Consider the following 23,226-nt stretch of genomic DNA (forward strand, 5'->3'; position numbering starts at 1 on the left):
GAAATACCAAACTTTGCTTAGTGTGTAGAAAGTAAACGCCAACTTTGGTTATAGACCCCATAAAAAGAGTCTTATGCTTTCACATTTGAATGAAACTAACTCCTTTGCGGGTTTGGTAAACACAAAAATAATATTTAAAACTAGAAGAATATAATACTAGATAAATGTTAGACCAAACTAAAATAATTGGACTTCGTATAAAGTCAACCTCATGATGCAGAATTGTTTCCGTACTTAACTTCCTTAGCAAAAACACATATCAACCGACGACGACGACTAAGACTCCCCCTACTTACCACCTTTCAAAGTTTTAACTACCTCAAGTTTACAAGTCAATTATCATATCATAATTTATATAAGCCTTACAAGTTATACTACTTAGTTTGTATAACATCTTGTCATTCATTTTTTTAACAACTACCTTGGCAATTTCTTATGACATAGTAATAGTTTGTGAGACATATATAGTAGTATTGACGAACTCATTATTGGGTTGGGGATGAGGATTCAAGTCATCTCGTTGCCCGCTTAAACATATTACATGCCCTAAACAAACTAAAAAAAATGTTTTTTAATCTATAGAAACACTTCCTGATTTTTTTTTTTGGGTTTATTTGGTTTATAAATTTTTTTTTTGGTGCCCCTTTCTAGCTTACAAATTTTTTTTGCCCCTTAACATACAAAGTTTTTTTTTTGCCTCTTTAACTTATAATTTTTTTTTTAGTACCCCTTTTATTATACGTATATGTCCCTTTAATTTATGTATCCGGGACGATCGCACTGCGCGCCCTCCTAGTTAAGTCTTAAATTCCATTGTAGATGTCTTTTTTGACCATTGTAGATGTCTTAAATTCCAAAAATACTCGTATGTTGCATAAGCTCCAAGGGTTAGTCGACTCTTTATACATGTCGATTTAAAACCAAATATATAATTAGCAACTATCACATGATCACCTAGTTGAGGTTGTTTTAATGTTTTATATAGAATGTACTTAATTGACTATGTATTTGCAAGCAGAACTCTATGTCAATGTGTAGCAAATTATGCGACAAATGATTGGTCAATAACCGATGACTAGTCATAACTGATGACCTACGACATCATCTCTACTAGTACTGTATTTGTCAACAACTACTACCCTCAAACCTTAGATCACCTAAAATATATATAGAACATTTTTCTCATTGCCTTTTAAGAATTGAACTATATCACTTGTTGCTCCTTAGAATAATCCCCACTATACTTAAACGGCGCCGGATCGATCGATTGTAATAAGTAAATAAATCTCTAAACAAGCAAGAACTTGTAAATGTGACTAAAGAAATGAATCTTGTGATTAATATCATCATTAACTTTAGGTACAACAAAACCATCTTCAAGATGATCATAATAATATAGAATGATATCTTCTTGAAAGAGGTTATTAAAAGAGTAAAAGTAGTAATGTTGTTCTCAGGGGAATATTCCAAGAACAAGCTGTCTTCTTGATCCCAGATCCAATTCTCATCAAATCCTCCTCCCACTTCTTCCTCCTCCTCCAATGACGTTGCTTCTACGCAATTCTCATCTTCGTCTTCGTTACGTTTCTCTATCTCTGCCCTTACTTCAATCCAACCGTCCCTTTCCCATTCTGGTTCATCTCCGGCCAGTTTCTTGATCCGATCAGCCGGTACTAAAGAATCATCCCATAAGAAGTTTGTAGAATTCACAAATGGGTCTTCCTGATCAGCTCTTTTAACTAATCTGCTTCTCGAGGTTTCACATAAATCCCAAAAACCTTGATCCAACACAGTGCTAGGAGATGAAGAACTCAGACAGTTACAAGCTCCCTCGTCGTCGTCTTCCTCATCAAGAAACGGGTGTTGAAGCAATTCTTGAACGTTCCATCTCTGTTTTGGATCTTTCTTAAGACAATTCCTCAAAAAGTCTTGACCTTTATCCGATAACCAAACCGGAATCACCGGCGACTCACCGGAGAAACCAATCTTGTAAATCGCAGCAACGACGTCGTTTAACTCCGGCCAAGGACTCGACCCTGTAGCCATCTCTATCACCGTACACCCCAAAGCCCACACATCAGCTGGAAAACTCTGTTCTTCACCACGCGCTACCTCCGGAGACATAAACGCCGGTGTACCGGAAAACTCAAGATTCTCATTCTCTCCCACCACCGTTTTAGCACAGCCCAAATCTACGATCTTTGCGGTCTCTCCTCCTCCGATCATCACATTCTGGCTCTTCACATCGCAATGAACGATTCCTTGTTCGTGAAGATACGCCAAACCTTTCAGTATCTGACGAGTGTAGGATCTAATCACCGGCTCCGGTAACTTCCCGCCGGAGTTCTTGATCAAATCGTGAATACTCCCGCCGGAAACATACTCCATCTGGAGATTATACATCGACTTGTTGTCGTTCTCCGTCGTTACATTAGAGCCAATGTACTTGACTATGTAAGGAGAGCTCAACTTCGACAAAATCGACTCTTCTCTCTGCAAAAACTCCGATGAAGAAAACTCAGAGGATTTGACGGCGAAGAAGTCACCGGAGNCCTCCGGAGACATAAACGCCGGTGTACCGGAAAACTCAAGACTCTCATTCTCTCCCACCGCCGTTTTAGCACAACCCAAATCGACGATCTTCGCGGTCTCTCCTCCGATCATCACATTCTGGCTCTTCACATCGCAATGAACGATTCCTTGTTCGTGAAGATACACCAAACCTTTCAGTATCTGACGAGTGTAGGATCTAATCACCGGCTCCGGTAACTTCCCGCCGGAGTTCTTGATCAAATCGTGAATACTCCCGCCGGAAACATACTCCATCTGGAGATTATACATCGACTTGTTGTCGTTCTCCGTCGTTACATTAGAGCCAATGTACTTGACTATGTAAGGAGAGCTCAACTTCGACAAAATCGACTCTTCTCTCTGCAAAAACTCCGATGAAGAAAACTCAGAGGATTTGACGGCGAATAAGTCACCGGAGATTTTGATTGCAAGTGAGACAGTAGCTATTGAGCCTCGCCCTATGATTGGTCCTCTTATCCAGCTTTGTTCCTCCATTGGAACAGAGCAAGAAAATAAAAACAGAGGAGATAGAGAGAGAAATGAACTTAGTAGAGAGAGAGAGAGAGAGAGAGAGGTTTAAAATGTTAAAGCAAAGACTTAGTGATGTGATTATTTATATATAAAACACAAAACTCACACAAAGTATATGTGTTGGTGTGTGTATAATGTAAATGTAATATGACTTTGGCATGGGGGTTTGGTGTCTTAATACAAAGTCTGAACAGAGATGACATTCTTTTTTTAGGTTTTATTCTAATCTTTAATTTCTTATCCTCCAATTATTAAGCACCAAAACTTTACCTTATCTTCCACTTTTTTTTAATTATAGATGATTGCTTTCTATAGATCTAATACAGCCGTTTAAGTTCAATTTCAAAATGCGAGTCGTTAAAAAAAGAAAGAAGAATAAAAGAATATGACTTGAGTGAGTTGATCATTGGTAAGTTCTCTCTTCCATTTAAAAAAATTTAACAACCATGACTTAATCATGATCTTGAATATATTAAACATGAAATAATTTGGGTATAGATCTAAACCACAGATTTATCCATAAGAAACTAATAAATAATTAGCATCATACAAAACGAATCTTTAAATTTTCAATCCATTTTATTAAATTGGGAAGAAGATCGAATTAATGAAAGTAATAATATTCATTAGTGATTTGATTATGTTCACGTCAAAGAAAAGTAGTTAATGCAGAAATGTTAAACTGTTTTTGGTTTGGTAGAATGGCACATAATTCAAGCGGAACAGTACAAAATAGTTTTGATATGGATAATTGCCCATGCATCAAAGTTTCAATCAGTTATTATCCATTAGATATACCATTCTATAAACATAATGTTTTACTTATGAAAAGTTTGTGATAAGAACTTAAAATTGATAAGTTTGATAAATATGGTATAACCAAAAACCACAAAATCCTTATCCAAGATACGTGACTAATGCATATACTCTTGTTTCAAATAATTTTGTGTTCGTGTCAATTACTAGTATCATTGTTCTTCTAATTTATTTAGTATCTAACAAAACCAAAGAAACAAATATCCCAAAGTTATACTTGTTACTACAATCAATGTATTATGACATTGGTAGATGAAGAAAATACACAAAAATTTGGTAGAGAGAGAGAGAGCTCTTTACTTTTTTTGTGACCCTTTTTAAATTTAATTTCTCAAACATTTTGTGTGGCAGAGCCAATTTGGGATGCGTATTGTGTGAATCTAACACGTGGCGAAAAAAGAGTGGAAGATGACAGCTTTGACGGCATGACGCCAGAGTGGACGGCGCCGTAACTTCGATCCACCAATCAGGGCACACAACAAAAGCCTAACGAGATTTAACAAAAAAAAAAACAGAAGTTACATAATCCGGCCACGTGGCCGAATCACAAGCTAAGTGCGGGATTAGCGTGGGGAAATAATTTATGATTGATTAAAAGAAAATTTATTTTACAAAATATTTGCTGAGGCGATTATCCATCTCTCAAATTCTACTGATTTTTATACCTAAATAATAAAAATTGAAACTCGAAAATAAAGTTTTAAGGAACTACTATTGTAAATAAAATAATTACACTTCTTATTTCTTCAGATGTAAAGTTAACAATTACACATTTCAACTTTTTCTTCGTTAATTTGGCTGTTGTTCATACGTGATTTATTCTTTGGTTGGCTTGTATCAACCGTTCCGTTGTAATTCATTTTAGAATATATAAAGGTTTGATAATTGCTGCTGTAAAGTTAAAACGTTGCATGGCAATAACAGTGTGAAAGCACTGAAACGTGAATGTGGAGCTTTATTATTATTGTGAAATGGTCTTTAATAGGAATGCAAGCTTGGGGTTATGTACAAGAAGATTCTATTAGATAAAGGTTTTTTTATAAAAGAAAAAATAAGGTGTTGGGAAAATTTATTCGCATCTCTACTTTAATTTGCTTAGAGAATACAGTTGGATTCAGATCGTTTTTGTTATTTTAAATTCTAGATTATAAATTTAAGTATATGAATCTAGCTTCTAGAGATCTTTTTTAATGAGATAATTGGGAATCAATTTTTGTTTTTTTGGGTTTAGGGTGATGGACGGGGCTAAAACAAACGCGGCTTCATACATGTGATTGGGATCTAAAGGCAAAAAAAGGTTTTGATAGCGTGAAGTGAAAAAGTTAACAAGTAAAATCACGCTATGTTTTAATAATCATAATAATACCGTTTTTTTTTTTTTATTATTGTAAGGGTTTCTTGAACAGAGACGTTTGTTCTTCTTCCACTTTTATTATTACTCCTCTATTAGTTTGGTACATGTTTTTTCCGTTGCAAGTTTTTTGGAAACGTAAAAAGACGAATAGAGAGATTTCAAATTTTTAGGAATTTTGGTAATGCATAACGTCCGTAGCTACTTTATAGTTTCACATTCAAATGGCAAGTGTACAAGAGTGGTTTCTTTAATTTTCAAGAGTGATTTCGTGAATTCTTTAACAGAAAAAGACTAGTTTTCCGACATTTTAAAAACACGGATTAGTTTGCAAAATTGTATTTCGAAAATACATTATATTAAGTTTTCCAACTCTTCTCGTACGCATGGGCAATGTCAGCATCGGGTTTTATGAATGACCTCTATGCTTCAGATGCTCACCGACCATTTCCCCTGAAAACCGAACCAACCCAATAATCGATCAGACTATATCTTTGACATTGTCAACTTAGTAGACACCGAAATGGAACTATAGTCTTCGTTAAGTTTAAAAGATACTTACAAGGTATCAGCTAACATGGCACGGATTTTGGCTCTTAGCTCATCCGAAACTTGAGTTGGTTCGTTTTGTGGGTACAAGATGTTATCTTCAGGGACCGCTTTAAGATCAGACTGATCTGACTTTGATACAGTCTCCTCTTCCACTGTTTTCTCATTTTTCTTTATACGTTTACTAGACTTGTGTCGATGACCATGCTCGACGTCTGAAGAGTCCTCGTGCTTGCGTCTACTGGATCTGTGTCTGTGACGATGATGTTCATCATCAGATGAATCACGATGCTTATCATGCTTCCTGGATCTGTGATGATGGCTGCTACGCTTGTCCTTGGAATAATCAACATCTTTGCTATGTTTACTAGATCTGTGTCGGCGCTCACCCTCGTTTTCAGAAGAATCATATAGCTCACGCCTATCTGAAGATTTGCTTCGTCTGTGTCTATGACGTGAACGACTGTGATACTCATCATCCGAGGAACTCTCATGCTTGTGCTTGTCCCGAGAATGTCTATCCTTCGAAGAGTATCGTGTCTTATGTTTATGCCGTTTTCTACTAGATGAATGCTTCTTCTCGGTCTTGGTTTCTTCTGTAGCTTCATCCATGCTGCTCTCTTCCCCTTCTTCTTCTCCTTGTTCCATCTTAATATCTTCATCTCTCTGTGATCTCGAGCGGTAATTTCTCTTTGATCGTCTTTCACAGTTACCATCATTTGCTAGTTTTGTCTCAGCTACAGATGCAATTGAGCTACCTTCTCTATCTTTGGCAGCTTTATCACCTAATCCAGAAATCCCGGAGTCCAACAGTTCGAGCGATACACTTTGCGACGGTACAGCTTGTTGCACTGGCTGAGCTTCGGGTTTTAACATGGCCACAAACATTTTTGCACGTTTCAATCTTTCTGCCTTCAACTTCTGCTCCTTAGACAAGCCTGCTTCAGAAGAATCAGCTTCACTAGCAACAGATGAGCCAGAGATCAACTGCCCTGTAGATTTCGTCAAATCAGGGGGGGACTTAGATGAAGGGTAACTTCCATCATTTCCGAGGCTCTGAGAAGTCTCATCCATGGGTTTGCCTGATAGAATCTCCAGCTGGGGATTCCTTATGCCTCTTCTAGCCGCTTGAAGAATAGCAGCAGCAGTATTCGCATCCACATTCACCCTCATCTGTGGTTGGACAGGCTTGAATGGTTCGTTGTGCAACTCGACCTTTGGTTTGTCACCAACCATTTTTGGCTTCTCTTTCTTGGCAGAATCATCTTGTAAAACACTCCCAAACGCATGTTTGCCATCTTTTACAGCATCGTCCATCCTCTTTTGCTTCGCGTCTTCCTCTCTGGTAATGACGCCTTTGTCGCATGATTTCAACTGCAAATGAAATCAACCAACGTGTTACGTTATTAATGATAAAAGCACATGAAAACACACTAAATTTTGTAGCAGGAACATTTAGGAGCTTGAAAATAAAATTACCTCTTCGGCTTCTTGGAGAACCTTCCGATAGTATCCATGGTATACGCTAGCTGGACGTAAGAATGGAAACATCCCATATTTCACATCCTGCGCAACAAGAGTAGCCTCTAGTTCTTTACCGTTCTTTTGGATGAAGTCTACTATCTTATCAATCGCTCTTTTCATCTCAGTAGTCGGCTCCACAATCTGCAGTTCCGGCTTGGGTTTTGCCAGCATTGTAGAAGATTGCGACTTATCGGACGTCAGAAACATTTTGGTAGCGTTATCTTCTGTATTGATCTGCTTCCTCTCTACAACATTCACTGCACTGACAGAAGGATTTCTTTTTATGAAAGATGCCTGATCATTCAACGGCAGAGAATGCTTAGAGGCTGCAACTCTCTCTGTGCGAATCTTTGCAGCTCCTTTCGACCCTTCAGGTCCATTGGAATCAGCTATCTTAACACCATCATCTACTTTGGGAGACTCGTTTGTTTTAAAGTCATTTGCAGACTCTTCATTAGCATCTTCATCTTCTACAGTCCCATAAACTGAACCAAGCAATGACAAAGCTCCACCGTCCTTCTCACTTTCGTTCTTTTTCTCTTCTACAGAAGACTTTTCTGTCAAAAGCTCTTGATGATCAACAAGAAACCTGAAGTAAGGATGAAGATGGTGGTCTGGCATTAAGAACCCAAATGTTGGGTTGCCTCCTTGTTTGACTCTCAAGACGATTTCAGATTGCCCACCATGCTTGCTTACAAAGCTTGAAGTTTTGGTGATGATCTGATGTAATTTCTCAGTTGGAGGCTGAAAAATGGGAAAGAAAAATGTACAAGAAAAACAATTAGTAATATGAAAAATGATGAATGAACCTTTGGCAACTCACAGGTATATGCATATTAAAATCTCACATAAGTATCGAGAACCATAAATTGCAAATATCAGAACTGTATAGATATGCATCATCTGATGTGCACTCAGTTTCTAGGTTCTTGTAAGTCCTGAATTTCTATCATCTTAATCCCACCTGCACTGCCCCTTGTCACGGCAGCAAAAGGAAACAAGGTGCATGTGAATGACAACCTTAGACAACTCCATCTCTTCTCCGAGCATCTGAAACTTAGACATGGTAGTCCTTAGAATAACATATGCACCTTTCAGATGTTTACGTGGTCAATATCAGTTAAGTACCAAATGAGTGAGCAAAACCGGCATATTGCTAAGGGGAACAATCTGATAAAGCAGTAACTTACCAGGTTTTGAAGTAAATAATCAGGCAAGGGGAAAGGCGGGTGAAATCCAGATTCCGTATCAGCATTTTTCTGGTCATTGAAATCACTGGAGCTTCCATATGAAAAGGGGACAGCACGATAACCATCGGCATTTGCATTTGCTGATTCGTCATTCATATCTGGGGTACAAAGTGAAATAAATACGATAAATTTTCTGGATAATAATTAGAGAGTAAAGAAAAAAAAGGGAACCTAAAAAAAATTAAAATACTCTGGAAGAAAAAGTACTCCCTAAATACCTTAACTCCGTGCAACAATTTGATCTTGATAAACAGAAGAAACAGAAAACATATATTTGCAACATAAGACTTCGATCCACACGCATCAAACTAACAAATCCCATAGTTAAAGAGACCAAGCAAGCATAAAGAGTCTACGAAATTGATACGTCGATGTACTTAGAATCGACCATGGAGTACAGAGATAAGCATACAAAATGGTTTCCAAATACCTCTCTAACATGATGCACAAGTTTCAATCAGCTCACATAATATCATGAATACATAATCCAACTCGCACAAAAATATGGACCTCACTGTAAAACTAGATAGATCCATTCTCCATTTTGGCTCAACATGAATTGAAATACTGAATGATTCAATAACAAATCTCGAAATAAGGCAAACAAATCTAGATTCGGCCTAATTGTTATCAACCATCCTCTAGAACGTTTTTATGCCTCTAACATAGCTAGGTTCGAGCTTACCAGCCAACTCAATAAAAATGAAGATATATCCAGATTTTTATACTAAGTTCCTCATCCTTTTACCTTCTTCATCATCCGACGGAGATGGAGATTCCGCCGGTAAATCAAGGTAACGCTCGTGATCGAGCTCCGATTCCAAGTCAGGATCATCTGGAACCGAACGACGGCGCTTGATACGTGGAGGAGGAAGAGAAGAGAGGAGGTGACGAACATCGTAGCGGTCAATAAAGAGGCTGTTCCAGTCAACGAGCGCCGTCGGTGAGTTGACAAACGTTGCCATCGAATCGTCGTCGAAAAAAAGAGCGTGGCGGCCAACGATCTCTAGATCCATTGTGTGATTCTTCTTCCAAAGCAATGGAGATTTGTGGGAAGAGCAGGCTAGGGTCTCTGCGTATATTTGGGAATTGGATTCTCTGTTTCAAATTCGTGATTGACCGGACCCTATGAGATGACTTCAATTAGACAGAGAGATCTCTGCTCGATAAAAAACGACGTCGTATCGACGAGTTGGATGCCGTTTGTGAATACAGAAAACGACGTCGCTTGATTGAAATAGTAATAAAATTTGTTTTACCTATTCGTCCTCATAGTAATAAAATTTTATATATTTACCCCCATGATCTAAACTTCTGTAAATTGAAACCACCTAAACCTTGAGTGATTTTTGTTGTTGTGTTAATTTAACACCTCTTGTTCTTAACATGTTGCGACATTGAAAATCCCTATTCTAAGAGTGTGTAGGATTTGTTCATTCGACTCTGCTTATTTGGAACCAACTTGTGATTTTGCTCTCATATACTATAAAACCTTCTATGATCGATTATATGTAGAGTAATAATAGTATAATACCTTCCTCGATCGGTTCCTCCTACGTTCGACGGTTCGAGTCTTAATGGGTTGAAAGCAACTGTTGATGAGGGTAGAAGAAGGTATCAGTTGGATACTAGCTAGAACAAAACATCAAACATGTGACAAGCTAGAACTATTAACATGAGTCTTAAAACCAATGGGACACTAACGTTTTGGTCACTTACTATAGATTTTGGAGATTTTAAACTTATGAAGTGGTGTATTCTTGAAAAATTCCTCCTTTTGTTAATTATATACTAAACCCAATTATTAATATTAAACTAGTGAAATCTCTTGGAAATTTACAAACCAAGAAAAAGAGAATAACCAATCTCTAGTTTGAACTTTGAACAACTTTAATATGGCACATTGTTTACACGAGTTATTTCGGAAATATAATAGTAATGAATTAGTGTGTATTATAAATAAATAAATCAATAGATTTTGAAAATTATTAATGTAAAAAGGAGTTTGCGCGTGGCTTAACAGTTAATGCAACAGAAAGATATCGTAGAGAAACAATAGATTATATATATCGTGTATAGGTCGGAAGTTGACCAATAGGGCAACAAGGGAATGGTGTTTGACTTTTGTGACGTAAAGTTTGTACATTGTTTAACAAATTGGAGTAGAGAGTTGACCTCTCTTCATAGCTAGCTTAGCTTTCTTGAACTATAAACAAACAAACAACGAATCTAATATTTGTGCCTTCTGGAAGTCTTTGACCGGTTTATTCAACATTTTCCTTCGATCGTTCGATGTACAGACGATTTCATATACTGGTTTACCTATGGCCGATTTGCATATTTATATTAGTATGAGCCACTATATGGAGATATTCAAAGTTCAGTGTGATAACAAAGATAACTAATGTGATGTCAAAAAAAAAAAAAAAACAAAGATAACTAATGTTTCAGAAACGGAATCTGGATTGTAAATTTATGCTTTTGCATAAAGTTAACAAACCAAGTTGTATTAGTTTAAATGGTCATCATCGTAACTAAGGGACATCATGGATCGTATTCCACTATGCATATGTTTGTATATTAGAAATCATGGTCTTCCTACTCAAAATCAGCTTATGATTTCTAATAATTAGAAATCATCGTAACTTAACCATTTCTTATTATCTATTAGTTTCTAATAGTTTGTTCATTGCATTTGAAAGTGGAACTCTTCCCAATTATGTTTAAAGTTGTTTTTTCCTTTTTTCTTTTTGCCTAGTAACATAGTCCTGCAGAGACTAATCTATATTTTGAAATTTGAATTAAGATCTTTTATTTGATTGAAATATATTCTTGCATCGTATCATATTTGTACTTTGTTACACATTAAAACGATGCGATTACCCATCAAATTTATTACTTGCTGTCGATTGATATGAACACAAGGTTGGTACTGGCTCGCTCTTGTTTCTAAAATTAATTTAAAAGTACTAGTTTCTAACTTACATAATCGTTTGAATATTACATCGTTACAAATATCAATGTAAGAATGGTCTCTCATTTTATTAAATCATATAAGCGTGGTTGATTGGGCGTATGCGAGGGTCGAATGTTAGAATTCAAGTTAAAGCAAGTGCCTATTAGTGGATGTATAGCTTCAAGTTGCTTCATTTGGAAATATAAATTAGTGGTTCGTGGTTTCCACGACAAATGAAATCAACAAGTAAATTTTGTTTCTAAATAATAAACAAACAAAACTGTAATATAAAAAAATGGACGCCTTTGCTTCTCCTTGCATCTCGCCTGAATCGTCTCGGACCGGCCCATGAGGGCTAGGCGATGGATTCATTCAGTCATGGTTTGTCACGCAAACGCAATTTGTATTTTACCCATCTCTTTCTCTTTTTGTATGTTGACATTAGAATTTGCAGTTCGTTTTTCACTAACTTGATTACATTATATAATAAGAAAACTCTCGTAAAAATACATAATCGAACTCTTTATAAGTGTTAACACATTCTGATCAACAAAGTAAATTATGAAAAATTAGCGTCAGTAAACCGAGAATGAATTTGAATGTTCACACCACAAGTAACTTGTATAACCAAATGCTACATGACTGGATTATAATTAGTAAGAGGGGATGTCTAAAACTAATATGTTTTGATTTTGTTGGTTATGAATTAATATTTTAATTACGTAGAATACACATAGTTTTTTTATATTCTATGTTATATACGCGTATATACACACCCCGACGTAAGCAAATAAGCATGTGCATGTACATGCGCATAAAAATAATTTATTACTGAAATGATAAGGAAAAAAACGCCTCTCCCCAAGAAAAGATCGATCGCTTGAAACCTTACTTAACCTTTTTGACCACATTTCACGCGTCAACTCGTCTCGATCACAACTATAAACTGTAAGTCCACCCTCTTCTCAATTCTTCACAACTCAATCTCTCTCTCTCTCCCCAAATCTCTTCCTCTTTCTCTACATTCACATAAACGAAATATATATAAAAGAAGAAGAAGAAAAAGGAGGACACAAAGGAAAGAAGATCAGAACAATCTCTCTCGCTCTAACTCACAAACACTCATAGATCAAGAGAAATGGCCCACTTCATGAAGCTACTCGTGACAATTGCATTGACAACCGTAGTCACAATCGCCATCATCACCACCAAAACTACTACCACGACGACCGCAACATTTGCTCTCGAAGACCCTTTCAAGGATCTTACACCGCCAGGAGCGGTTAAGATCAGACCGAGTCGGTTCTTGGCAGAGAAAGTCGACCAGGGTCAAGGACCAAAACCTCGTAACCCAAATGCAGCTGATCATTGCCACAAGGACAATGAAATCTGCAGCAGCAGCTATTACAGCACCGGAGCAAACGCTACAATGGCTTGTTGCAACAACAAGTGTATGGATTTATCAACCGACGACAAAAACTGCGGTGCGTGTAAGACCAAATGCAAGTTCGGACAAACATGCTGTCGCGGTCAGTGCGTTTACGTAGCTTACGATAAACGCCATTGCGGTGAGTGTAACCATCGTTGCGATAACGGCGAGTACTGCGTCTACGGTCTCTGTAACTACGCGTGATGAATCAATCATTCACTCACGCCAAAACGTAAAAAAAAAAACAAAAAAAAAAGATTTTAAAAGTAAAATTATACGGATGATTTATTTACATGGACGCTGATTAAAGAAAGGTCGGTCCAATTAATTATTTACTTAATAATTAATTAAAGTATTTGTGTGTGTAATTTTGGGTTCCCATAATGTTTTGAGGGGTATATAAAGGAGATTATTTTTTCTATTTCTAATGTCTACGAATAAAGTGGAACATCCTCGTTCCAATACTACAGCTGTTTTATTAAGGTTTATAAGAGTGTATAAAATATACACTCCATCAATAATTTCGTGAACAATGTTTTTTTATACGTATAATACATAAAATAAAATCTCTTTCCTCATACCAAATTGGTCCCCAAATCTATTAGCAAACATATGTTCCAATTGGTATAATGCAAGAATACTGAATGGAAATTCAAAATAAATCTATTACAACGAAATCTGAAAAATTAAAGAATAAAGAATTAAAGATAGAAGATTTTTTTTTTTTGGATCCATTCCTCTGCTTTTCAATTAGGGTTTCTTTAAATCATGAGTAGAATTTTAATATTGTAAATAGTAAAGATTAAACGGAATAGTGATAAATACATTATTCTTTCGAAATTCTCATTTTTGAAAAGATGACTTCAGTAACTTTTTGCACAACAAACTTACCAAAAAAAGAAATTTATCTTGGAGCATATTAAAAAAAAAAGTTATTTTTGTGCTTTTTTCGTTGATATGGTTATTTTTGGTATAATGTACTTTGAAATTGGGTACTACTATATACAGACTGTAAGAGCATGTGCATCAGCGTATTTCCACACCGTCCCACATAATTAAAATTTTAAATTTAAATCAAAATGAATGAAATATGGAAGAAACGTATTTACAAATGGGATGTATTTTCGTCCGTCCTTCATAACACGTGGCGGCATGTTATTGGTTGCTGTCGTTTGGATAGGGTGAACCCAAAAAATCGTGGTCTCGAGTCATTTGTTTTCTCTCCGTCTCTCTTTCTTTACTCTCTCTCGACGGCGATTTGATTCCGAAGGCCGATCTCCTTGAAAATTGGCTGAAGCAAAGACAAATCTGTCGTCAATTTCCTCACGCCGGTTGCAATAGAAAGAGGTTTGTGTTCTAACTTCGTTTCCGATGGTAGATGATTTAGTTTTTTTGATGTATTATCTTTTTTGGGTTTAAGGCAATTATTTATGTGATTCGATAGATTTATCTCTGAGTTTTGATTCGATTGTTGACTATCTGTGTTTATGTATATGTTCTCTCTGATTTTAATTTCGATTTAGGGTTTCGTAATATGTTTTGGATTTCGATTTAGGGTTTCGATTTAGGGATTTGATTTAGTTTTTAGGGGTTCGATTTAGTTTTTAGGGTTTCGATTTAGTTTCTCTCTGATTTTAGTTTCTGATTTTATGACTATCTTAAAATTGGTTCTAATTCTACGAAATTTATTTGGGGATGCAGATTTCAAAGGATAAAGTTTGTTGCAAATAATTAATTTTTTAAATTAAAAATACTATTATTTTTTTTAGGGGAATAACTGTGAGGGACACTAATACTCATAAGAAACTCTCAAAATAAAATTAATATATTTGAAGGATCAAAATTTGTCCTACACCAATGCACATGCTCTAAATATATTCCAATGGCGTCCTTGTTAAAGTCATAGGTTGACTTATCTGGACCAACTCCATATGGATAGCAACCCAACGGGTCAAAAAAGTGACAAATCGGGTCAAAATAAAAAACCTCAGAGATGAGAGAAGAGATCTAAAAACCCCCGTGGACATATACATACATCATCTTCCTACTCACAACAAAACCCACACGTCCAAATCACTACCTCAAATCTCTCTCTCTCTCTCTCACACACACAGACACACATCAAACACATGAATCTAGCAGTCTTTTCTGGTTTAACTCATCTACCTTCTTATATAAATATCAGAAAGAGTGATTAAAACCCACATCGAAAAATCTTTCCTTTTTTTTTTTTTTTTGATTTCCTTCTCCGGCGAATTTCCGGGGTAATAGATCATCGTTAATCACGGCTATACACGGGATAAAGTCACGGCCTTTGAGCTTTCCTGTCCAACGAAAGGGTTTTTTAATCGTAACTAATCCTTTGCCTCACGGAGGACGTGGAGCTCTGCCGTCTGAAGGCGGCAGTCCTTCCGATCTCCTCTTCCTTGCCGGAGGCGGTTTCTTGCAGTCATCGCTAACCCTAACCCTCTTTTCCTTTTTCTAATTAGTTCTTCTTAATCCTGTATAAATCTGTTACCAACGAGATTCGAAAATTTGTGAGAATGTTGTTGAAGATCAAAAGAGTTCCAACGGTTGTGTCGAATTATCAGAAAGATGATGAGACGGTGGAGGAAGGTGGGTGTGGTCGGAACTGCTTGAGCAAGTGTTGTATCGATGGTACATTCTTAGAGCTGGAACAGTGCTTCTTTTGTCTGAGATATTTGAATTCATCGATTATTAAGAACAAAAGCACTAAGCTTTGTTTGTTTTCAGGGGCAACACTTCCTTTGTATTCCTGCAAGAATCTTAATAAATCCATCGGAGAGAAGTCAGAATCTCCGGTGAAGTTTCTCGAATCCTTAGTTCTTGGAGAGGTAATGGTTTTAGATACATGGTAAAAAGCTCTCAGTTTTGCTAACCAATTCGTTTATTGTTTGAGTAATGTATCTAATGCCTTATGTTTTCTAGTGGGAAGATCGTTTCCAACGAGGACTTTTTCGCTATGATGTCACTGCCTGCGTAACCAAGGTATTATTGTCTCTTTGATTTATGGTTGATTGATTTACTTTTAGTGCCAGTTCTGTTTAATGTTTACTTGAGCTATAGCATTAAGTGTCAGTTTTCACACTGTTGATGTTTACTTCGAGCTGAAGAATCGAGTTTCTGTTTCACATTGTTGACGTTTGATGGGTTACTGTTAAATTGGTAACAATAGGTTATACCGGGGAAGTATGGTTTCATTGCGCAGCTAAACGAAGGTCGTCATCTCAAGAAGAGACCAACCGAGTTCCGTGTTGACAAAGTTCTTCAACCATTTGATGGAAACAAATTCAATTTCACTAAAGTTGGTCAAGAAGAGTTGCTTTTCCAGTTTGAAGCTAGCAATGATGACAATGATAGCGGAATCCAGTTATTTCCGAGTATACCTCTAGATGCAGATAATTCTCCAAGCGTCGTTGCAATCAATGTAAGGGATTGTTGCTTTTAGAAGTAGTTTCTTTTTTGCTGATGTGAATTGTCTAACCATTGAACTCGAAATTCTTATAAAACAGGTGAGTCCGATTGAGTATGGACACGTGTTGCTGATTCCTCGCGTTCTTGATTGCTTGCCTCAAAGGATTGATCAAAAAAGCCTTTTGCTTGCTCTTCAAATGGCTACTGAAGCCGCTAATCCGTATTTCCGACTTGGATACAACAGTTTAGGTGCCTTTGCTACCATCAACCATCTTCACTTTCAGGTAAACCGAATCATATGGATTGGTTTATAACCAACCGGTTTAAGGGTAATGCAAATAAAATAGAATGGCTCAACCTCAGAGAGTTGTGATATTTATGGAGATTTTTTTTCTTGTAACAGGCTTACTATATGGCAATGCAATTCCCGATCGAGAAAGCGTCTTCCTTGAAGATCACTAGCACCAATGATGGCGTCAAAATCTCAAAACTCTTGAATTACCCTGTAAGAGGTCTTCTCTTTGAAGGGGGAAACTCTATTAAAGATCTCTCTGATACTGTATCAGATGCCTCCGTATGTCTTCAGAACAACAACATTCCTTTCAACATTCTCATCTCTGATTCTGGAAGACAAATCTTCCTGCTCCCTCAGGTTAGATCTTCAAAACATTATTATAAGAAAAAACTCGATATTGACTTTCAAAAGAAGAGCTGTTTAAAGATTATATGATTTGCAGTGCTACGCAGAGAAACAAGCTCTAGGGGAAGTCTGTTCGGAGTTGTTGGATACGCAAGTGAATCCAGCGGTTTGGGAGATGAGTGGACACATGGTATTGAAGAGGAAAGACGACTACGAAGAAGCGTCAGAAGAGAAAGCATGGAGGTTACTAGCTGAAGTTTCTTTATCAGAAGAGAGATTCAAAGAAGTAAACACTATGATCTTTGAGGCAATCGGTTTAAGTAGTCATGAAGTAGCTGAAGAAGAAGAAGAAGAGCAGAGTTCGATGAATAATGGCTTCATAAGAGTGCATTGTCCTTCAGTGAAAGAAGAAGAGGCTTGTATCTAATTGTGGCGCTTTTTAACTAAAGCAAAAACAAAACTCTGTTCCTAAGTAATTTGCAAACTTGTGTTTGACATTTATGGTTTTATTTACTCTGTTCTTTTCTTATTGGCTTTGTTAAGCTTTGGTCGTGACTCGTCCAGATTATATAATGCATTCGCTTCAACAGACGATCACAAATATGTTCTCAATAATTCAGTTTACTCTTAAAGATAAGACAGACACAGAGAAGAAAACAACCAAATTGCAAATACAATTAAATAAATCTAAATTTCATAAAACTTGTTCCTTCAAACCCTCTAGAAGAGGAAGAAGGTTTCGTAACCCTTTGTTTTTTGGCTTTAATCAGATCGACACTTTCCTTTGCCATCACCGGAGCTCTGAGATACGTCGAACAACTCCATATCTCTCAAGCTTTTAGCTTTACTCGCGTAAGCGCTTCGTCACCTCTCTGTCTCCCTGTCTCTGTCTCTATATATGTGATATACATTTGTCTGTCGTCTTCATTTCACTGATCTGGGTTCAACTTTTGCTTTATTCATTCTTTAGATGTTTTCTAGAAGTTGTTTCCTTTCTCGTTTGATTTTAGCTTAACCACTCATCTTGATGAAAAAAGAAGCTAATTCTGTTTTCTGGGTTCTGTTGAGTTTAAAGCCGTCGAGGTTGTGTATTCATTTTATTGAGTAAGGAAACGCCTGGAACGTGTTCGATAAAATGCCTATTAGAAATTAGGTACTTTACCACTGCAGATTTTTATATGAATTCAACTTGTTTTCGTGTGTGTAGCTTATAGGGTAAAGATATCAGATCCTTGTTAAGCCAATTCTGTAATTTAGATCATGGTAGTGACCGGTGATGCAAAGTTTGTTATATGGGGCATTTCAATCGTTTACATATGGACATTGCTTGGTTTATGAATCTTTTCATAAGCCTCAAGAATGTTCATATATTTGCTTTGCTCATTTAGAGATTCATTGATTGCTTTAGAGGATGGGTGGATCTAAAGATAACTGAAGAAGGAATGGTTTTTTTTTTGTTTGTTTGGTTTGTAGAGTTTGTTGGACAATGAAGAAAGGATTGCACCCACAGATGCAATGGATCTCTTATGTAACACAGAGTGGTAGATTGATGCACGTGATGATGACAAGAATCCACCATGTTGGCAAAGTCTATCACTTTGGAGCTAAGCGTCAAATGGCTCAAAGCATTGGTCAGATTGCCAAGTTCAAGCGTAGGTTTAACGAGCAAGAGGCAGAAGCAGCCGAAGAGAACAACCACGAGAATCAGAAGAAGTAGCTGTAGTCCCAACTCTTTTATTCCCTTCCCTTACCTTTCTTCAAAAACCAATGCGAACAAGCTTTTAGACTATATTCATTTACTTTTAGTCAACTATTGAATCTTGTTTTGCTTCAAGTGATTCATTTTCACTGTTCTGAACTCTCTCTCTTTCGTCAATAAAGAACCTATCTTGTTCCCTTTTTGCAATGGATGTTAATACATTGATATATCATCTATGAAGATTGAATCATTCACTCTTTGTTTCATATAATTGAATTAAACTGATACAACGCACATAACATCTTCAAACTCACTATGTTTTAAACATGGATTTTAGTATCATTACATGACATAACTAAACAATACATGCTTCTACTTCAGACATTTTAAGCTATGGATTTTATCAAGTTGGTGCAAAAAGTTTCCATCTAATAAGTGGGAAAGTTGGGGTTGACATCGGCTGCCCAAGCTTCCAGTCCTCCGATTATATCCTTAGCTGAACTGAAACCCGAATCACGAAGATACTGAACAGCTCTCTGTGAATCATTCCCGCGTCTGCAAACAACGTAGACACTAGGATTTGTGCAAGTTCCAGTGTTAACATGACCATCTTCCTTTTCTTTAAGAGCTGAAGTAAGCTCGTTTAACCGAGCCTCTAAGTTTGCAAGAGGGATGTTGAGTGATTCCGGGAGAGAGACAATCTTATAGTGATGAGAAGGTCGAACATCGAGAAGAATATGGCGTTCCTTCTTTTGAAGGATTTCTTTGAACTCCTTGCTGCTAATTCTTGATTCTGCAGGAAGCAGGTTCAACGGGCCCTGTGTTTCAAACCGATGCAGGTAAACTTTCTAAATGAGACTGTTGCTGAAGACAACTATCGGATTCGAGAAAATGAAAAAAAATGGAGAATAGTACCGCAAATAAAGGAAATTGGGTGAAGGCCTCATAGTCAAAATCTTTGAACTTTTGCTTGTCAAAAGATGAATTGTCTCCACAAACTGTGCACTGAGAGGACCTGCCTCTGATCTTGACCTAAGCAACAGTATTCAATCATTTTATTCAGATGGAAACTCAAGTGAGGGTAATGATCAACAGAAAGGGAATCAGTAAACTTTACAATGCGGATCCTTGCTGATAATGCATCAAAAAGAAGCATCCGTTCAGTGAGTGGGTCGCCTACCATGCTCGCGAGTTTAATTGTCTCTAACGCTTGTAAACAACCGATAACACCCGGAACTGAGAAAAAATAAAGTGGAAAAGATAATTCAAAAGATGAAGCAATTGGTTGAGATTTGCTTGCAATAGAAAAGAAAAAAAAACCGTACCTACTCCAAGAACTCCACTATCAGAACATCTTTGGCACGCTGTGGAAGGTGGAGGAGTGGGAAAAAGACACCGGTAGCACGGGCCTCCGTTGTGATTATAGACCGTAAGCTTGAATACAAAAAATTAAATAACAGTAAATGTTTAATGTATGGCTTAACATCTATAAGGAGAAACACAATAATGTTGATTGTCATATCACATACCTGCCCGTCCATCCCAAGTGCAGCACCTGACACCAAAGGCTGTATACAAAATACAAAGGTTCAGTCAATACTGGCATCTATATAACTGACAACGAATAAACATAGACATCATTATGGATGGTAGTTTGTAATTAAAGTACTCAGGTATCACCATAATTTTAGTATAGACAGAGTTCAGAAGATGACTCACCTTCCCTAACAGGACACAACAATCGCTGATCATGTAACGGCTTGGAGGATTATCGGTCGCATCTACTATGATATCATATCTAATTTAAGCAGTTAATGGAAACAATAGTCATTCAATGCTTTACTTTGATGACAATAATAGAGATGCAGAAAGATGACTTTTAACCAAACATATCTAAGGATACTGGCTGAGGATTTCCAAAGCATTGGATGTGCGAAGAGCTTCCACATATTCATCAATTTGGATCGTCGAATTTATTCTGAAAATAAAGGACAAATGAACTTTTTATTAGACTAAAAGAGAAGAGGTGTCCATAAATTTCTATAGGGAGTTTGACTTACGAGCGACAAGCAGCAGCAGCAGATTTCACTTTGGGATGACCAATGAATGCTTCTGTGTGTATAATCTGGATAATAAACAAATCAAAAGAGAGTTAAATCAGCCAAAAGTAGTATCTTTGGTTCAGCCCCCAACCACATACAGTATTAGATTTAGAGCCAAGAAAAAGAAAGAGTTGCCAAGAGCATATTTTTTCCAAGTCGTACCTGCCTATGCATATTGTTGAGCTCTACAACATCATGATCGATAATACCCAAACGACCTAAATGAACACAATCGAAGAGATGACCACAACATCATAATCAAAGGGAGAACCAATAGTTTCAAGAGAAAGAAAGATATACAGAGAGACTACTCCACTGATATATGTAAATAAATTTGGAGGTAAGAGTCTTGTAACCATACCAACACCACATGCTGCAAGATACAATAAGGCAGGTGAACCTAGTCCTCCAGCTCCAATAACTAATACCGAAGACTTCAAAAGATTTGACTGCCCTATAATCAAACACACACACATACACAAACATAGAACAGAACGGAAGAATCAATAACCAATCCAAGAATTCAAACAAATGCATTTTATACGAGTTCAGAGTAGCTACTAAACAAAAGCAATCAAATTTCTCAATACATCAGTAAACTTGACCCATGTAATCAAACCAATTCAAAAAGGATTACAAAAGAAACCCAATACAAAAAGTTTTCATCTTTCAGCTCCATCATCACTAGCACAGAATGATTCAATCAGAAACTAGAGTTTGTATTTTGAGTACCTTCAACAGCAAAAGAAGGAAGTAACAGTTGGCGACTATAACGGTAAATCTGATCCGGAGACAACCCGTGTTCAAGCTCCGGAGCCGTTGGATAACAGCAACCATTAGAAACGGCGTCGCACCGTTCAACCGCCGCCGTATCCTGGAGCTTTGCCTCGAGGGTCAATATACGTTGCTCTAGTTCGGCCTTCTTGAGCTTTAACTCTTCCAGTTCCCGGATAATTTCCGACGAATCTCCACCGTTCGACTCCATCACGGCAAGGCAATGTTACAGTTACAGACACCGATAGTACAAGAAGAACCCTAGAGGTTTGATTAGTTAAAAAAAAAGCATCAAACAGGACGATGTTTTAGTCAACGGACTATACGTTGACTGTTTTAAACCGGACTTAACCGCGAACCAAATTTGTTCTCCGGGTTAGCCAGTTGGGATTTAAGACAATCCATGAAGGCATGAACTATCTCAATTAAACAAAAAAAAAAACTAATTAGTTTCTTAAATTTAAAAGCACTAGGTTAGGACGATGCTGCAAAATATTATTCTATACATTTGATGTTAAAAATCTGACTTATATTTAAGTGGGATAGATTTAATCGTATAATTGGCTTAACTCTACCGTATGCTATTTTTTTTTCTCCAATTACTTGTTATAGAAGATATATTAGTGTAGTTTTATTTTGTGGTGTATCTTTTGTAGTTTACAAATCATCTAAGTTTATATAGTTTGTGTTGTTGTTAAGTTATTATTTGTTTTATTTCCTTTGGTAAATTACCTATTCTTTTTTATAACAAGTCCACATATGTCAAAGTAAATAGACATATTTTTACTTTAGTTTGGTTTTGTGTTATTATTTAAATATTATAATTATGTAGTTATGTTAAACTGTATACGACGTTTACAAAGATTATGTTAATTGTCAAAGTTATAGATGATTTAGTTTTTTTTTAATTTAAAACATTTGGTTTTCGATCTTAAATATTGTTTAATTTGTCATTGGTGTTCTTATATGTAAATCTTGAGAGACAAGGAACCTTTGTTATCACACGCCAAAATTTAAACACTGCAATCATTACTGTGAAAAGGAATCACATAGTAAATGCATGAACAATAAGATAGACATATGAGAATTTTTGTTTGATAATAACATAATTGATTTACTCTAGTTTATGTATGCTTCACAAAAATAGTTTATCCTCCAATCATGCTTGAGAGATTATTCTAGTTTGATTCATATCCTTTTTTTTTGTAAAATTTGGTTCATATCCCTTATATGTATAAGCTTTCTCACAAAAACTAAAAAATGTTGACATGTTGCACCCACAAACCTCGAGAAACAGTTTATTTATTTGTCTTCAGTTTTTAATAGTATTTCTATTTAAATACCATTGTATTTTTTTTTAAATGACATCCAAAATTTAATTCTTTTATTTTCTTTATAACTTAATTGTATCACTTACTTACATTTTCATAAAGTTAACTCTTGATTCATATGGTGAGATAATATAAAATTCATATTATAATAATTTTCATATGTCAAATCTTAATTATTATACAAAAATTTTATATATTCAAATAAAACTGAAAATATATACTACACAAATAAATTTTAGATCCCAAATAATAATTTTACCAGTAAATA

The 23,226-nt window shown here is 36.3% G+C and overlaps 5 protein-coding genes and 1 pseudogene across 12 annotated transcripts; 3 read left to right on the top strand and 3 right to left on the bottom strand.

Moving 5' to 3' along the window:
- Positions 1,289–3,260, bottom strand: LOC104728898 (annotated as a pseudogene).
- On the bottom strand, positions 5,502–10,332 carry LOC104726042 (protein suppressor of white apricot-like). Of its 8 annotated transcripts, none has more exons than XM_010444811.2 (6): positions 10,127–10,332; positions 9,341–9,718; positions 8,533–8,690; positions 7,298–8,086; positions 5,832–7,192; positions 5,502–5,722 (listed from the first exon to the last, which is right to left on the bottom strand). In XM_010444811.2, exons 2-6 carry the CDS (start codon positions 9,606–9,608, stop codon positions 5,707–5,709), a joined length of 2,592 nt encoding a protein of 863 aa, XP_010443113.1. In that variant the 5' UTR covers positions 9,609–9,718; positions 10,127–10,332; the 3' UTR covers positions 5,502–5,706. The 8 variants fall into 8 exon arrangements, with proteins under 8 accessions (XP_010443113.1, XP_010443112.1, XP_010443111.1 ...); XM_010444810.2 differs by having other exon boundaries at positions 9,341–9,751; XM_010444809.2 differs by having other exon boundaries at positions 9,341–10,332.
- On the top strand, positions 12,558–13,555 carry LOC104726044 (stigma-specific STIG1-like protein 2). The gene has a single exon (XM_010444815.1). The coding sequence runs from the start codon at positions 12,687–12,689 to the stop codon at positions 13,179–13,181; it is 495 nt and encodes a 164-aa protein (XP_010443117.1). The 5' UTR covers positions 12,558–12,686; the 3' UTR covers positions 13,182–13,555.
- LOC104726045 (GDP-L-galactose phosphorylase 2-like) lies at positions 14,899–17,644 on the top strand. The gene is made up of 7 exons (XM_010444817.2): positions 14,899–15,635; positions 15,732–15,832; positions 15,927–15,986; positions 16,174–16,425; positions 16,511–16,696; positions 16,816–17,064; positions 17,150–17,644. The coding sequence occupies exons 1-7, from the start codon at positions 15,521–15,523 to the stop codon at positions 17,477–17,479; spliced, it is 1,293 nt and encodes a 430-aa protein (XP_010443119.1). The 5' UTR covers positions 14,899–15,520; the 3' UTR covers positions 17,480–17,644.
- LOC104726046 lies at positions 18,528–18,951 on the top strand. Its single transcript, XM_010444818.2, has one exon. It carries the CDS (start codon positions 18,539–18,541, stop codon positions 18,767–18,769), a length of 231 nt encoding a protein of 76 aa, XP_010443120.1. The 5' UTR covers positions 18,528–18,538; the 3' UTR covers positions 18,770–18,951.
- LOC104726047 (adenylyltransferase and sulfurtransferase MOCS3) lies at positions 18,990–21,896 on the bottom strand. The gene is made up of 11 exons (XM_010444819.2): positions 21,586–21,896; positions 21,215–21,307; positions 21,016–21,071; positions 20,812–20,876; positions 20,655–20,729; positions 20,471–20,549; positions 20,281–20,319; positions 20,077–20,185; positions 19,869–19,987; positions 19,667–19,783; positions 18,990–19,569 (listed from the first exon to the last, which is right to left on the bottom strand). The coding sequence occupies exons 1-11, from the start codon at positions 21,836–21,838 to the stop codon at positions 19,180–19,182; spliced, it is 1,395 nt and encodes a 464-aa protein (XP_010443121.1). The 5' UTR covers positions 21,839–21,896; the 3' UTR covers positions 18,990–19,179.

Source organism: Camelina sativa, chromosome 11, assembly GCF_000633955.1.
Source record: "Camelina sativa cultivar DH55 chromosome 11, Cs, whole genome shotgun sequence".
Classification (NCBI taxonomy): domain Eukaryota; kingdom Viridiplantae; phylum Streptophyta; class Magnoliopsida; order Brassicales; family Brassicaceae; genus Camelina; species Camelina sativa.

Excerpts from the sequence above, each read along its gene's own strand:
- LOC104726047 (XM_010444819.2), bottom strand. The coding sequence starts at position 21,838 with ATGGAGTCGAACGGTGGAGATTCGTCGGAAATTATCCGGGAACTGGAA. Across the intron at positions 20,550-20,654 it reads GCTTTGGAAATCCTCAGCCA|ATATGATATCATAGTAGATG; the intron begins GTATCCTTAGAT and ends TGCTTAAATTAG. Across the intron at positions 19,784-19,868 it reads TATCAGCAAGGATCCGCATT|GTCAAGATCAGAGGCAGGTC; the intron begins GTAAAGTTTACT and ends ACTGTTGCTTAG.
- LOC104726042 (XM_010444811.2), bottom strand. The coding sequence starts at position 9,608 with ATGGATCTAGAGATCGTTGGCCGCCACGCTCTTTTTTTCGACGACGAT. Across the intron at positions 8,691-9,340 it reads TCCGTCGGATGATGAAGAAG|ATATGAATGACGAATCAGCA; the intron begins GTAAAAGGATGA and ends TTTGTACCCCAG. Across the intron at positions 7,193-7,297 it reads TTCTCCAAGAAGCCGAAGAG|TTGAAATCATGCGACAAAGG; the intron begins GTAATTTTATTT and ends TTTCATTTGCAG.
- LOC104726045 (XM_010444817.2), top strand. The coding sequence starts at position 15,521 with ATGTTGTTGAAGATCAAAAGAGTTCCAACGGTTGTGTCGAATTATCAG. Across the intron at positions 16,426-16,510 it reads CAAGCGTCGTTGCAATCAAT|GTGAGTCCGATTGAGTATGG; the intron begins GTAAGGGATTGT and ends CTTATAAAACAG. Across the intron at positions 17,065-17,149 it reads AAATCTTCCTGCTCCCTCAG|TGCTACGCAGAGAAACAAGC; the intron begins GTTAGATCTTCA and ends TATGATTTGCAG.
- LOC104726044 (XM_010444815.1), top strand. The coding sequence starts at position 12,687 with ATGGCCCACTTCATGAAGCTACTCGTGACAATTGCATTGACAACCGTA.
- LOC104726046 (XM_010444818.2), top strand. The coding sequence starts at position 18,539 with ATGAAGAAAGGATTGCACCCACAGATGCAATGGATCTCTTATGTAACA.